The sequence below is a fragment of the Phoenix dactylifera genome, chromosome 1 (genome assembly GCF_009389715.1).
Source record: "Phoenix dactylifera cultivar Barhee BC4 chromosome 1, palm_55x_up_171113_PBpolish2nd_filt_p, whole genome shotgun sequence".
Taxonomy (NCBI): domain Eukaryota; kingdom Viridiplantae; phylum Streptophyta; class Magnoliopsida; order Arecales; family Arecaceae; genus Phoenix; species Phoenix dactylifera.
In genome coordinates, this window is record NC_052392.1 from 11935842 (window position 1) to 11952734 (window position 16893).

Below are 16893 nucleotides of genomic sequence, written 5' to 3' on the forward strand. Positions count from 1 at the left end.
CAAGCGGTGCCGGACGGGAAGAAGAAGAAGAAGAAGAAGAAGAAGAAGAAGAAGAAGGAGAAGAAGAAGAAGAAAGAAAGAAGGGGGGTGGCTGGTGGCTCCGGTCGGCCCTCGACGGCCGACTGTGGCCCTCGACGGCGGCGCTCGGCCCGCCGCCGTCGGCCATCCCACTGTCGCAAGCCGAGCGGAGGAAGAAGAAGAGAAGAAAGAGAGGAAGAAAGGGAGGAAAGAGAGGGAGACCGGGGCTGGAAGCCCGGCCCCCGTTTACCCACCTCCGGCCGAACCCATTTCGGCCGGATTGACCCCGGCCGGCCACCGTCGGCCGGACGAATCTCACACAAGAAACTTCCCCGAAACAGGGGAAGTGAAATCGATTGAAAATACCATCAAAATGATAAAAAAAAACATGTCTTTCTCACCTCCGGTCGTCGACGAAAGGATCCCCGGCGGCGTTGGCGGCTCCAGCGGCGGGCAGCGGCAGCTGCTCTCAAGGAAGGGGAAGAAGATGAAGGAAGGGAAAAACCCAATTTTTTTGAGGGGTGGGCTCTCAGGGAAGAGAGAAAGAGAGGGAGAGAGAGAGATAGAGAGGGAGAGGGAAGAGGGGAAGAGGGGAGAGGGAAGAGGTGGGGGGTGGTGTGCGGAGATCCCGCTGGCCGTTCGGCCGGCGGGTTCATCGTGGGAAGACCACGATGAATAGACTGAAGTCGGCATCCATTGCCGACTTCAGTTCATTGGGTGGATGCCGACTTCAGTTCATTGGGCCCAAGAACGGGCCCAATTTCTGGTCTTTACAATTATTTTGTATTAAAGATACAATTTGTAATATCAACACGGTTGCCGCCAAAATTCAGCCCAACCATGAGTTGTTTGGAGATCAGTGTTGATGAGGTCGGCGAGCACTAGTGAGGTCGGTGGAGATGCTATACAGATCGGCAAAATTGGTCCAAGCAGAAGATAGTGAGTTGGAGAAAGTGATTGGTGGTGGCTATGCTCGAACAAAGAAGTTGGTGCGACATATACATACGACCTGAAACAAGAAAAGAAAGGCCATTTATCAGAGTTTGTCCCGCATAAACTCTTTAATACCTAAGTTAGGTAGAGATCTTAAGAAAACAGTGGAGACTTGAGAGAGTGGTAGCGAGCATGAAGAAAGTGTAAGAAAATCATACCTGAAGATCCCTTGAGCATAGAAAACAGTGGAGACTTGAGAGAGTGGTAGCAAGCGTGAAGAAAGTGTAAGAAAATTATACGGGAAGATTCCTCGAGCATAGCCTATATAAGCAAGGATCGGTATCCGAGTATTGCTCGATAAACACCGCCTTATTACGCGCGTCAGGTTAACCATGCACGATCATAGGTTGAGTCGTAACAGTCGGTCCTGAAAGAAAATTTAAATATCTTTGTGGCGCTCTGAACGAAGGCTACACAGCAAACTCTTATTAGCCAGCCCGTCTATATCAACAGAGGTCAGTTTTGAAGCATATCAAACACTTATGTGCAATTCTTGCCTTCTCAACTTTGATGAAATTCAAGAGAGCATCAATATCTTTCTGGACTTAAATTAATTCTGTGATAGACAAGTTGTTCTATATATTGACATTTGTGTTTCAATATTTATCATGCAGATTATTGATGGATTAGTTATGAGAACTGCTCCACATAATCAAATCAACTCGGATATGATTTCAATATTTCTTGTGCATCTCATAGTTCTTTTTGTTTCACCATCTCAACGAAAGAAATGGGCAGGATGGGCTCCTCTTCAATCCTTAAAATAAATAAATAAATAAATAAATAAAACATTAAGTAAAAGATGTCTTATAAAGCCATGCATCATTGCGCATTTGTGCTATAGACAAACCGCCTCCCAACAGTGCCTTGCGGTTGGATTAGAACTAGTACTTTTTTTTCTTTTCAGAAGAACATTAGAACAATGTTTGAATTTTACTTAAAAACAAACTATATATTTTATTATCCTTTCTTTTTTTCCCCTTTACTGAGAGCCATAAGCTAGGAATTTTCAAAGATTCAAACTTTATGTTGGTTACTGATCCGGGCACCTGGAGAACATGGAAAACTTCTCCAGATAAAGGTGGGCAAGCGCACATCCTCGTTCGTCTGACCGTCTCCTTTGCTTGCTTGGAATTTCAGAGGACCATCTTGGGTCAAGTGTCAGTGTGTAACCCAAAGTCATTCAACATTACAATTTTATCTAATCATCTTGTAATTGAATATAGAGAAATTATATCGCACATCATGTATGCCATTCGTCACAACCACTCATTTTTATAGGCTCCGTTCATCAAGCGCTCATCTTGGTGCACTGCCTTAAAAATGAGCAGCTCTAATTACCGGCATACATGGTCATATAGTGCACGTCATGTAACATATAATTTCTCGCCTAGGATTGTTCTTATTTCGTGGGAGTCCCCACTCTGTGGCCATCTGAAGGTGAATTTTGACAGAACTGTGTGTCTGATGTTGGGGACAGTGCAGGTGTGAGTTTTGTGATCAGGAATCACGAATCGAGGTTGATTGTTGCAAAGGGCGACGCTTGTCTGGATTGACGGCCATCGGAGCGGAGCTCAGGGCAGCACGAGAGTAATCGATTGGATTCAATTGGGGGAGCCGAGGAGGGGTGACAATCCTTTGTTGCGTGACATCTGGAGGATGGCGGGCGACTGCAGAACTTTTCAGGCCGTATATGCATACTGTGAGGCAAATAGAGCTATGAATTGGGTCGCTTTCTTTACTGTATAGTATTTTAGCGAGGTCCTCCAGATACACCAGAAGATGTATATATATATAATTTCCCGATAATAAGCTCTCTTTGGCCCAATAAATTGTTTATCCAGCAATCTGATCTTCTTGTAACTTGCCGTGGAGTAAGAGCCATCTTCTGCCAATGTTTGACAAGTCCACTTCGTAAAAAGACAAGTAGAATTTATTTTTTTTTTTGTTCTCAAAAAAGGTGTGCACCTCCACCTTGACATGCTTTGGAAGAACGAGACTTTGTTGGCTACGATCATAATATAATAGCATATTCTATGATGAGAAGTTGAGAACACGGTAGTGTATGTTTACGTGGAATGCAGGTTGGGTGGATCCGGTGCCGCTGATGCTAGGCTTCCCCTGAATATTGTGACAGTTTTAGTCTCTCTTTTTTTTTCCAGCAATTATGCGAAAGTTATAATCATGAGGGCTTTTATAAAAGAAAACAAGCTATGATGAATGACGCGAATTTTGATGTGTGTTTGGAAGCAGCTACTAAATTTCTTTATCAATTGCGAAGGATAAACAGAGATAAAGGCATCATGTAGCTCTGATTGCCAATGACACCAATTTTGCTCCATCTTCATATAGGCTACTACTTTGTGAAGCCAATGCAAGTCTTAGCCTTTTTTCATTTATGCATACATTACTCCCACAAAATCTGGGATACGGCCTACTCAAATTGAGGGCTATATCCATGAACTCAACGAGTTGATTATATTACAAAAAACTTTGCATGGAAAATATATCTCATTCTACCCATTCATTGATTCCCTATAAGTTTAATTATTTTTTTTTATTTTGCGTTGAAGGATGTCAGGAGTAGCATTGTTCTGTTTCAAAAAGACACCTCGGTTGTGATATCTTTTCCAAGAGGGTAACCAAAGAAGGGGTTAGGTAGCAATATCTTGTCACTGTATTCGGTTAAATATACAACGTGTAGATCTTGCTGCCTTCATTAATGAACTGCCAATAATTCTTTTACTTATGGAAATCACCCAGCCCATTTGAAGAGAAGAAGAAAGAAAAATCTCCAATTAAAATATCAAATGCTTCCACCAAAGCCAGGGCATGCCCAGAATAAGTTCAAGTAGGAGAGGTACTAAATCTATATGCCACAAATCAATTGGAAAGCTTTCAACCACCGTCACCGTGGCAACACTTTATTCATAGCGGGACCTAAATCTTGTAACCACATGACACTATTACTGGCCATGTAAGAGAGAGAAATTAGGGTTAGATATGATATATTATTTTCTTTCTTTTCTTATCGGGGCTGGAAATGAGTAGATGGACCATTATCCATACCCACCCTATACTTGCCTCGGAACGAGATGAGACAAGTAGAGTCTTGAAATGGTCAAGTTAAACAAGGAAGATTGGATGGGTTAGGTCGGGTAAAACTACAAAAAATAAAAAAAAATGACATACTTTTTTTTTCTCCTCGGAGAGGGAATTTGTGAAGAGTTTTATATATCTTAGTTAGATTTGGGGTGAGTTTTAGCATTACCCATACTCATCTCGGATCTACAATGACCCACGTAAAATTAGAGATGGCAATTAATGATCCGACAAGTCAAACCAACCTGCTTTAAGCAGATTTTGATTTGATATAAATGGAAAAAATAGGTCAACTCGTCTAGACCTGTTTATTAAATAGGTTCGGTTCAGGCTTAAATCTTTGATCCGTTTAACCCATTTTAACTCGTTTGATAATTGCATCAAATCAATAACCCAACCTATTTAACTTGTTTGAAGTCTTCTTAACCTGTTTAAATCTATTTAATCAATTAAAAACTCCTCTAACGCATTTAACCTAACTTGACCTGTTTAATAGATAGGTTATGCAGGTCGGATTGAGTTATCTATTTAATAAACAGGTTGGATTAGGACTGATGAATTTTTAACTCGATATGTATCCAAACCGACCCGATCCAAATCCGATTGATACCCTTAGGTAAAATATGCCCCATTAAGATCGAATCAGGTTGGGTACCCAATTGAACAGAATAAATTGTCATCCCCATGTATTATATATGTTATATATAAACTAATTAATATTATTTTAAAACTCTGTTAGCTTAATTTAGATATGACCTGAGCTGAAGTTAAATGGACATGGGTCCCACTCTCCATAGGTTTAGCGACCGCAACTAAACTCTTGAGCCTAGTTGACATCCTGCCCTGTTTTGGCTTCAGTTGAAAGATTTTTTTTCCCCCTCTTTTGATGAAGCCTTTACTAGAAAGAGTTGCTACCTATCTTTACAATTGTCCACCCAAATATCCACCAATTTGCAACTACTACATCGAATTCACGATTAGACATGGGAAAATTTACCATGAAAACTAGCTGTAGAATTTCCAAGAACTACAGAGAATTTGTATTCCATTCAGATCGCGTTTACAATGGCAACAAGAAGACTAATATATTTAGTTGGTCACTCCATAATTTTATTATATCTCTAAATTTCAATCTAGTCTATTATATTCCCTTTTTTTTAATTAATATGGATTTATAACGTCAACTACAGCTGGAGAAGCGTACCAAGTTGCTAATTCCAACCGTTCTTTGGACTTGGAAAAGGCCCGCGTCGTGTGACTTCTTTGACAACTCTTCGCCGGCAACAATCCGTGTCCAAATCGTTGCCGTCGTAAACGCGGATTGAGAGCTCCCTCGGACCTTGTTACCTTCTCTCCCTCACTCAGTTTCCTTGAAACACCAAAACTTTACCTCATCTTCTCTGGTACTTCCTCTCCTTTCTTCTTATAAAAGCATCGTTCCCCTTTATACGCCCGTAACCCCATATTTTCCATCTTCTCATGGCTTCTCTTCATGAAGGAATTCCAATGAAAGGGATCGAAGAAGAAGAAGAAGAAGACTACGAGGAGGCTTTCGGAACTGGAGGTCATTGTCTTTGCTTTTTGTGCTTTAGATGCCCGTTAGGAAAGGTTAAAAGGACCGTATATAGGTCCCTGCTGACGGAAGATGGCAAGAAAGAGAAGTGGTGGGCGGAGAAAGGAAAGAGAACCAAGGAACTGCTGCTGGAATCCATGGGAAGGCTGAGGTCCCACAACAACATCAAGAGGAGAAAGCCGGTGTTTCGCTACGACTTGACGAGCTATGCCCAGAATTTTGATGAAGGGGACGACTGCGGAGTCGAAGAACCGATGACCGATCAAACCAGACAAAGTTGTGCATCTTGATGATTTTTTTTTCGTTCGTTCATTTAGTCATTCATTTATTTTCCTAGTTTTTCTTTGATTCTTGCATTATTTTTGTTGTAAGAAAGCTAATAGCAATTCTTTGGTTCTTACATGGTTTTGGTGTGAGCGAGTTGAAATTGGCCATCAGAATCTTAGCACCCGGACCAACATTTTGAGTCACGAAAGATTAGCAAATCAATGGATTTCTCCAGGCAAAACAACCATGTCTTAGGTTTTCGGGCCCCATGTTTCTTTTCTAAACAAATAGGCCCAACGTTGGTTGTTGTCCATGTCAATGGCGCACGGTTGGCTCTTGCTTGTAAAACCCAAATGATTGGGGTTCAGAAAATTCAGTCTCTTCAAGCAAACAAAACACAATATAGTTTCAGAAAGTTTCTTGAACCACATGGTAGAGATCCCCACTAATACACCCCCTTTATCATACAATGACCCCAACCAAATGGCATATCAGAAACTTCGAAAAATAATCATACTGGGGACATGCATCCCCTAATTTTACCTGTCATGGAAAAGCAATTAGTGCCAATCAAGAAATGTATCGTGAACTTGAGATGTTCTTCCAACATTGCATCACTTTCGACTCTGATAGAATTATTCTTCATGATTAATAAAGATCGACTCTGCCATGAAGACAAAAAACTCTTCTCCATGCAAGAAATCAGTAATCAACCACTACAGGGATATAATTGGCGTCGGAACTTGGTTGAATCATCCTATGTAATAACTGGCCCCTCATATCAGATCTGTAAATTTCAAGTTCCAATTCATAGTATTTCACACGTCCAAACAGCTCATCAGTGCGATCGTTTCTGTAACAAAAGCTTATGGTTTACAAAGAACACCCTGAGGTCGTGACCATACAAGCAAGCACTTTTAACCATGAGAAAACCAAAATCAAAGGAAGAAAAATATATGGGGAATTACAAGGGAAAGAGCACTCCTTGTTATGGCCATTTCAAAAGTGTGGCAATCCTTCCCTTTTAATTCCCAAACTCAAGACCTGCCTGATTAATCGACAAACCAACACCAAAGGTCATAAAATACTGGTCATAGAAAAAAAAAGTTGCATCCGAAATCATTTTTATCCTTTGTGAGACAGAGATGCTGCCATAGACCGCAGCCTGTTTGCAATCTCTGTGAAGGTCGGCCTCTCTGATGGTTCAGCCGACCAACATTGCTCCATCAATTTTCTCCACTCAGGATCACAAGTCTCAGGTACTGGAGGTCGCAGCGTGTTGCTCACAATTCCACCTATTCAGGAATGAAATCAAAATTGATAAATTAGAGTTGCCCAGAAATTAATGGAGAAAAGACATAGTCAGGCAACAACATGCATTGGCTGCCAAAACATCACCTATGATAGCTCCATAGTGCAAATCAGCATATGGTTCTTCCCCAGTAAGGAGCTCCCACATAACAATTCCGAATGAGAAGACATCGACCTGTGGTTATCCATTAGGGTAAAGATGAAACAAACCAGGAAACTAAAAAGCCATTGAAGTGACACATGGAGGTTCAGCTAACCTTTTCGGAGACACAACTGCTGCTGCCATTTAGAAGTTCTGGAGCCATCCAAGGCAGTGTTCCTCGCACACCACCAGAAATTAGGGTACGACACTTCACCTTTGATAGGCCCAGATCACCGACCTGCAAAGATGCAGTACCACAGTGAGCTGACCATGAGACAAGTCATGCCAACATCCCAAGTCTCCAAATTGGAGTTGTCACACACCAATATGATCATGCTGCATGTTCAAGAACAAATCATTCATGCAAAATTGCATGTAGCCCCATATTTAAATGAAATACAAGAACAAATCATTCATGCAAAATTGCATGTAACCCCATATTTAAATGACTCCACGCGCACACGCACGAAAAATTTTCTGATAGAGGACCAGAACAAGATATTTTAAGTGATCCAACATGAAAAAAAAAATATTATTACGTGAAAAAAGAATTGGAAGGGTTAACCCATACATGAGAATAAATAGTGTAACCATAAGCAGAGTTATGAAGCCCTATCCCAAATAGACGGAGAAGATCTCATGAATGCTGGTTCGCCAATCATTTCCAACAAGGCTTTATCCGCACTTTCATATCAGGTATTTTTAAAATTCTGTGTCATATCTTTCATTCATGTCATTTTAGGTCTTCCTCTCCTCTTTCGTGCCGCTACTGCATGATACCTCAGTCCATCTTCTACTGGAACCTTCCCAAATCTAGACATGCCCAGACTCTCTCTGTAAATTCTAGATCATCTAGTATTCAATATGCTTAATGTATTGCTCCCTTGATTGTTTATCCTGGTTTGTCTCACATCCACCAGAGCATTCATCTACTACATATTCAGGAGCACAAAATCTTAAATAAGCATGGCAGAACATAATGCGACATCCTGTGGTCATGAGGGGCAAATCACAAGCTACGGTTACTTCATAACAGGGTGTGTTGCAAGAAACCAACTGTACACAAGATTTGGGTGAAGTTTGTAAGAGATACAGAGCACCTGAAATAGTTGACAGATGAAGGAAATCACCCTCATGGAGATTTTTCACAAATGACTTCATGCATGGAAAAGTTTTAAGATCACAACTGCATGATTGTTTTTCAAATATCAAACACTCCCATTAAACTCAGACAGTTTATTGAGATTTCAAGGGCAGGTAACAAGCCAGGCACAAGTCAGATCACCGATTAGACAATGTTAAATACAAAATATAAAGGTCCTGCTTGGCCAAAGTTTAATTTCAAGGACCAATCCCAAACCAGTGCCAACAACATGAAGGGAGGGGAGGGGGGTCATCACGAGGTGCAGAACAAATGCATGATAAATCAAGGCTGCAACAGCTATGGTATTCTAGAAAGAGAGGAGGCAAGAGACAAGAAGAATTGAGAATGCATTAGGTTTGGACCGGGTTGGAGTATATAAACCATATTATAGCATATTTATTAATAAAGTATATATATCATTATACATATAATGGTATATTATATTCAGTTTTGGACTAAACCAAGGTTGACCTGAGTGCGTCGCATGCGGGAATCAGTATCAAGACAAAATCTAATCCTAAACCATCCCCAGTTCGAGTTTACTTTGCCCAAATTAACTTATGTCCAACCTGATAGGCCACGAGGCACCATAAGCCTACCACCAATTTTAGCTATCATTTAGTAGAATACAACGTGTTTAGGTAGATATGACATTAAAAGTCTAGCTTAAAGTTTGCCATCTCAGTACCGGACCCCGTACCGGTGCCACATTAGCACTGTATCGGTATGGTAGGTACAGGATCTTTTTCACGTGCCAAGTGTCGGTACGCCTCCTATACCGGGTACCGGTATCAAACCGATATGGTACACCTTGTACTGCTCGATTCGGGCCAGTACAGCGAACCATAGTCTAACTAGTACAAATACAAAACAATATGAAATTGATGTACCTTCTATAACCTTTACTAATGCACATAACATTCAAAAGAAAATCCAAAATGGAGAAAAGATTGTTAGATCAAAGTGCGGTGCAAATGGGGTAGGGTTCACCAAAAGCAAACTAGATCCACCCTAAACGTAAGGTCACTTGAGATAACCAGTGTTACCCAAGTGTCAAAAAATTAGATACTCACCTTTTGGTATAGATTTTTGTAAGAATCCATGTGGGCGTGCGTTTAGTCCTGCATTAGCTATGCACTATGTTGATCCAAATATCGCCTTTCAGTTAATCTTTTTTTGGATAAGGTCTTCGATCATTACAAATAGTACTAGAGCAGACTTGACCCATGGCCCATATATACTTGGGGACATTGCAGCACATATCCATTTGGATTGACCATAATCCGATCATAGTGTTTGTGATTGAATTTAAAGTACTTATGATTAGATTTGAATGAATTTGAACCCTTAGTCTGGCGACGATGCCAGAACTTAAACGGAGAAAGTATGTAAAGACCCATGTGAGTGTGTGTTCAATTTCACAGGCTATGCATCGGGTTGATCTTAGGTACTTACATAGGGCCAAGTAACCTAAATAATATCTTCCGGCTAACCATTTTAGATGAGATCTTGGATCTCACAAATGGTGTCACAACGAACCATTAAGACCCACGTGGACTAGGGGGCACTGCAATACAAGCCCATTTGAGTTGACCATGGGCTGATCGTGATATTTATAATTAGATTTATGGTACTTGTGGTTGCATTTGAATGTATTTGAACCCTTAACCTAACGAGAATGTCAGTTCTTAAATGAAGAGAGTAGGTGAGGACTCGTGTAAGCATGTGTTTAGTCCATATTGACCGTGCATTAGTTAAATCTTGACTATTGATACAGGCCAAGAAACCTAAATAACACCTTCTTGCTAGCTTTTTTTAGGTGAAGTCCTAATTTATTACAGTTTGGAAGTTGATGGATAAATTGATCTTTCTAAAAAATGACTATGAGATGCCAAAATGAGGCAGGAGTCAGCTTTTGTTATTTTAGAGCTTGGTTAAATATGTAAATATTAAAGTGCAAAAAGACATGTTCCATATCCTTAAGCTAATTTTGGACTAGGGCTTCTACCTTAATTTCAATTCATTATCAATCTTCCTTCTTGTCAATCTTCAACTAGATGCACACTCTAGACAATCCTTTAATTTCAAAACCGTTCCATATATTGGAAATATGAAGAGCGGATGTGGAGACCAAAGAAATTTCAGATAAAATAAAGGGCATAAAGAAATTTCAGATAAAATAAAGGGCATCACAATGCACAAGGCTCCTGCCACTACAAGATCTAAAAAGGGTCGGATGTACCCAATCTTACCCCCGTATGAGTAGAGTTTGTTTCTATGTTTCGAACTTGCAACATCCAAATCACAATGGAGCAACCTTACCATCGCACCAAGGTCAGCCCTCTAAGTGAATCCCAGATCCATACCTTCTTTTCTCCTCTGCACACAAGAGGGATGAGGGGAGTTCGAAGAGCTAATGTGCTCCCACATAGCATCTTGAATGGTGATCGATTCTAATGTTTGAATATCCTATATAAGTGTCCTTTTTAGAAAATGAACTCAAAGATCTTCCTTAACATGCCTAGAAATGCCTCTTATGTTTCTTCATTTACCTTTAAAACTGCAAAAATTCCATCAAAGGTCCAAAATTTATGCACTAACATAGCCATCTTCCAGATTAACTCAATATGACATTTTGTTGAGCCATAAAATTTCCACAATCCTCTATAACCTGACCCATCCCTTGACAAAATTTCACGCTTGAGTCCATTGCCACATCTCTGTTGATTATTTTATAGCACAAGGCTTTCAGTAACTTATATATTCAGCATCGAGGAGGATCTGGTAGTAATCTATCCTTCACATTTTTGCTGCAACAAAAATATTCTTAGGTACAATCTTTAGAAGAAATATTTAGTATGCACTTTAAAAAATTCCAAAATTTAATTAATGTATTACTATCTACTTCATCAAGTTTCTTCACATCTACTTGGTCACGGACTGTTTGCATGTTGGTTTCTTACCTGTTTCCCGGGATAGAAGGTCCAGATCTCTCTACCTCAAGTGATTGATCGATATAGGAGAGCATGCTTAGTTTCTTCTTCGGCATATCTAGGCAAAAACAATTAATTATCTTCTATGTTATCCATTGTTTATCCTGTTTAATTAAGGCCTCCTGTAGATGGAATCTCTTATTTACAGTCAACCTTCATAAAACAGGAACTGACATCCCACCAGGCTCTGTAGCTTGACAATTAGCACCCTAAGGCGTCACCCATCCTAAATAAGTTTATGTTTCACAAGATGCAAAGAGCACAGAACTTTAGTGACAAATTAAACTTGCGAAGCACAGAAGTAAGTCTTAGTTTTGTACTATCAGTAGTGAAGTAGGCATTTGTATTAGTACACATCCATATGTACCATCAAAAGTTTGAACAGATAGCACTGTGCATCAAGGGTTAGACTGCAATATGTTCTGATTAATAAGATGTATGCCCCTGAGAAAACTTGTATTTATAGTTGTCTATGATTGGCAATCTAAATATTATTTACCCAATGATGTTCATTATTCTAAAAAAACAATACGTACAACCTCAAATTATAGCTAAAAATGTAGAAGAAAAGGGCATTACAATTTTACAACATCAAGATATTACAACCATAGAAAGTAAGAGCCCCTCATGTCATAGGAAGTTTCTATAAGCAACAATTTCCATATAACACAAATAAATACCTTGCAGATTGGACGCTCAGGATCCCTCAAGTTGACAAGTAAATTGTCACTTTTCAAGTCGAAGTGCACAATGTTTTTTCCATGCAAGTATTCCATCCCAAATGCCACATCCATTGCAATCAGAAGACGTTTACGTCGATCAAGTGTCCTGTTGACAATAGTAATAAATAAATGTAGTTTAAAACAGCAGGTCAATGAATAAATGATGACACTTGAGGGACAAGATCATGGGAATAAGAGGATGGCAGGTCACATGATGATAAATGATGACACCTGCAGGACAAGATCACAAGAAGAAGAGGCATGAAAGCAAAGACATACCTGTCATTTCCTTGCAAAGCTTGTCGCAGAGAACCATTAACCATGTATTCTGTTACAGTTGCAACAGATCCCCCAGGACCATCCAGAACAACACCATAAAATGCTAAAACATTTGGGTGGTGCAGATCAGCAAGCTTGTGGGCTTCATTCCAAAAATCAGCCCTCTGGAGATGTATAAGAAAAAACAGAAGATTAAAAAGACATGAAAAAAAAAACAAATAGCACCAGATCGCTTCCAGATCCAGACCATGCGTTCTTCCTCTGAGGGCTTTCCAGCAAAACACCTGTCATTAATTCTTTTTATTGCAACATCTGATCCCCTCCATTTTCCATGATACACTGTACCAAAAGTTCCAGAACCAAGTTCTCTCAGCTCTTCAAGATCACTATTTTTTATTATCTGCAAAGTATGCAAAAGCAACCAGGGATGAATTCCTCTAATTTAAACATATAAGTCTGATACATAAAATATTATAACAAAGTAGTTCACAACCTGCAGGTGCCCGATGTCCTCTGTAATCTGAACAACAGGATTTATTTTGTCCACCTGTTTGACCTTGATGTCCTGATTCAAGATAGATTTCAGAACCTAGGTTAACTCATGAAAATTAAAAGGACAAGGAGGGTAACTTGACCACCTCAATTTTTTGATCAACTACTTCTCCTTGTGATCCTACATCATCCTCAACAGCCTCTCCTTTGTCGAATTCAGGTGTTGATTCCTTCACTTCATGAGCAACGAACCCAGACACAGGAGGTAAAGATGACTGGAGAACTGATGCTGCTACACCCTCAGCAACAGCTTGGAGCTGTTGCTTTATGTGCTCCTCTCTTGAGCCTTTTGCAGCAAAATAACGAAGAAAACTTGCAATCAGTAATAAAAAGACAATTGTATCATCTTTTTTATTATTTTTTCCCCTTTTTTTTTGGTGGGGGGGGGGGGGGTGTAAATTCTGACCTTTTGTGAGTCGAACAGGTTCTTGGCACAAGTCCTTGTTTGGTGAATCCAGTGGGCGGTGAAGATTACCTTCATCTAGTAATGCAACAGCATTTGACCCATTGTTCTTTCCCAAATGGTTTTCATCGCGTGGATCCTTCAGGACAAGAGACTCCCTACTAGCTACCTTGTTGGGTCTTGGAGGCAATGCACCCCCTAATACTTTCCAAGGATCCTGGTTGCTGAAAAGTGAATCCGGCGAAGATGGTTCTTGAAAAGCTTCCACATGCTCAGTGTGGCTAGTTGCATTCAATGATGGAAATGGTATACTACCAATTGGAGGAGGAGCAAAGTAATTGGGCATATCCTTGGAGTGAAGTTGAATGGCCTCATCTTTCCAATCAGCAAGAGGGATAATGTTATTATCACTGTAAGCAGGGGTCATACCAGTGGAGTATGCAGGCATCCCAAGGAACTGTCCATTAGATATTGGATGCTCAATCCCTACTCCAAGATTGTGAGGGAAGGGCCCGTGGTTTCCTACGATGTTTGGCACTTGGCTAGTGCCAGCAGGTTGATGATTGTCCAAGTAAGTCGCATCCGAAGTGGTAAATGGAAAATGCTCAATTGGTTTAGCACAATTTCCCTTGGAAACAAATCCAGAATTCACGAAGTCATTACCAATAAACAAAGCATTCTCTCCAGGTTGAGGTCTGACTTTACAACCATTCTCTACAGCCAGTGGTGGGCCATCAATTTTTGCATCACTAGAGTGTACAAAGGCTTTCCCCTGATCATTAGTTTCCAAATTCTTGGACGGACTTAAATAAAGAGCCTCCATCCTCCCATCAATAGGTCTACCATAGTCATGTGAGTGTCCAGTCACATAGTCCCACATCACAGGTTCCGCTGCCTGAACATTTCCATTTTTAACAGCACTAGCATCAATACCAGGAGCACTGGTGATGACATCCTGCTTGACTGGATACTGAGGTGATTGCAAAGTCTGCCATGACTGTTGCTGCTGCTGCTGCCACCACCACTGAAAACGGTCCTCAATATGAGATCGGGAAGGAGTGCCCGACAACATTTCACTGGATGCTTGTGTATCACCTGATAAGCCAATTGCACCAGTGTTACCCAAAATTCTCATAGGATCAAGATTATCCACCTTCTGAACACCTGACTTCTCACTGGCATATTGTGCCTCAGGAATCTGAGGAAAGCCATAACCCCCTAACTGACTTATGGCAGCCGAGCTCTGTGCTCTGGGTTCCACCAAATTGTCACCTGAAGCTCTAGTAGCTGAATGCAGAGCCCGCTGCCTCCTTGCATCCTCCGATGGTTGACTGTAAAACATTGGGCTACTCTCAGGGGTGCTTCCTTGGGACCCATTCCCACAGTCCTGTATTAGTGTACTAGAATGGACATGGGGCAGAGATTTCTGGCACATATAGCAATCTTCTGATCTCAATGCCAGAAACGGCAGTGGAGGGGGCACCGCCTGCCCATACATCTCCGTATTCTGTGCCGGCAGGTATGAAGGGGGCAAAGGTGGGAGCTGTGACAAAGGCTGGAAAGCCTTATATTTCTGATCACAGGGAGCCTGCGCAGCTCTTCTTCCATATGGTCTCTCCAAGCTAGGCTCCACCATTGCTTGGATTGGTTTCAAGCTACCACCTTGAGAAACCGGAGGGGATGTGGTGATGGACACACCGGGCGCATAAGGATGCATCGCGACAGAAGCTAAATTTACCGATTGCGGCGCTCCCATCATTCCCAATTGCTGAGGATTTATGTATTGAAGTTGGTGAGGTTCTAAGTAAGCTGCCTGCGGCACATACGGTGCCAAAGGAGACTGCTCCGGCCGAACTAAGGTTGGATTTTGAGCAGGAACGCCCAATCCCGGCACTGACACATTAACCCCCAGAAGCCCCGGGGCATCCGGAGACACGGCCGGATGGGTTTCGCCCACATATACTGACTTCGAAGCGTCAACATTAGATGCACGAACAGTAGGGGAAAGAAGTGAGGGCGACGTACCTTCATTGGCGTTCTCCCCAGCCTCGCCCCCAATGGTGCCGTCGGAATTCTGGGTGGAGGAACCAGCACTCGCGACACTCCCCTTTCTCCACATTCCGCTTCCGCTGCCACCACCATCGGCAGTGACCCTACTGACTGCCTCGACATACCCCTGTCGGGTGTCATCTGCGGCGAGGTTTGCAGAGAGGTCCGCGGACTCGGACGGGGGGAAGAGGAAGACACGGAGTTTCGCGGAGCCGTCAGGCGAGGCGGAGGTGAGCTTGTCATACTCCTCCATCATATTAACAAGGTCCTCGGGGCAGGAGACGGAGATAAGGGCATCAAGATCCTCGTCGGGAAGCTGGTACTTGACAACAGCGGGACCGCCGAAAACCTCGTACATCTTGCTCATGAGTTCCGCGAAAGACACATCCTTTCGGACGGAGATGATGCGGGTGTGACCGCCGACGTAGCGGAGGGAGCCGTCGCTGGATCGGAGGAGGATCTTGCCGCCGAAGCTGCATAAAAACTTGACCTTTTTGTTGGAGTAGGAGTTACCTTCAGCGGAACCGGCGGAGACGGCGGAGGAGGAAGGAGGTGAGGAAGTAGGGGGAGTGACGGCGGCGGCGGAGGATGGGGGATTGGGGGCGGAGGTGGGGGCCCAGTGAGGAGGAGGGTTGGGGAAGGGGTCAGATGGGGGAGAGAAGATTTGGCGGGAGGCGAGGCAGTGAGGATTGGCCGCGCGATTGAGGGGCAGGGAGCGGAGATCTTTGGGGATGGAGTTTTGGTCGACGTCCATGGCGGGAGTGTGGAGAGAGAGCTAGGGTTCTGGGGGTTGGGTTGGGGAAAAAAACTAGAAACGAACAGGAGGAGAGCGAGGCGGAGAGGAAGGCGTTTTGGTCAAATTGGAAAAAAAGAGAGGTTTTTTTCTTATTTTACTTTTTTAATCTTGAGGAAGAAGGAAAAGGAGCAAACTTTGGTTGTTTTCAGGCGAAGGAAGAATCGGATAGGGCCGATGGAGAGGGCGGTGGGATGGACTCTAATGTCTTGCTTTCTTTGTTTTCTTTCCTAGTTTTCATCTCAGTTCATCTGGAAGGAGAGTAGGAAAGGGAGAGAGGGAGAAAAAAATGGAGGTATCAGTTTGGACTCGAGGCTGCTCCCATCAACACCACGGAATGGAGCAGAAGTAGGCGGTCCATTTATTTTTTTCCATTCTTGGTACTTTTAATGTTGACGAGCCTGGAAAATGGAACTCCTTTCGTGACTTTCCCGTGGGACCCGCGTTGGAATGGTAGATGCGAGGGGCAGGAGTTTGTTGATCCGCTGAGTGCATGAAATTAATGTAAAGAACCAAAGGATTTAAAAAGATTGAAAAGATTATTTTCATGTT

At 42.1% G+C, this 16893-nt stretch overlaps 1 protein-coding gene across 2 annotated transcripts; it reads right to left on the reverse strand.

Annotated features, from left to right (window-relative positions):
* Positions 1–6734: 6734 nt before the first annotated feature.
* Positions 6735–16687, reverse strand: LOC120110830. 2 transcript variants are annotated; one of them, XM_039126654.1, is made up of 9 exons: positions 13503–16687; positions 13183–13382; positions 13038–13091; positions 12792–12944; positions 12545–12708; positions 12224–12371; positions 7522–7644; positions 7352–7439; positions 6735–7248 (listed from the first exon to the last, which is right to left on the reverse strand). In XM_039126654.1, exons 1-9 carry the CDS (start codon positions 16300–16302, stop codon positions 7079–7081), a joined length of 3900 nt encoding a protein of 1299 aa, XP_038982582.1. In that variant the 5' UTR covers positions 16303–16687; the 3' UTR covers positions 6735–7078. The 2 variants fall into 2 exon arrangements, with proteins under 2 accessions (XP_038982582.1, XP_038982579.1); XM_039126651.1 differs by having other exon boundaries at positions 13038–13109.
* Between the last annotated feature and the right edge of the window lie 206 nt (positions 16688–16893).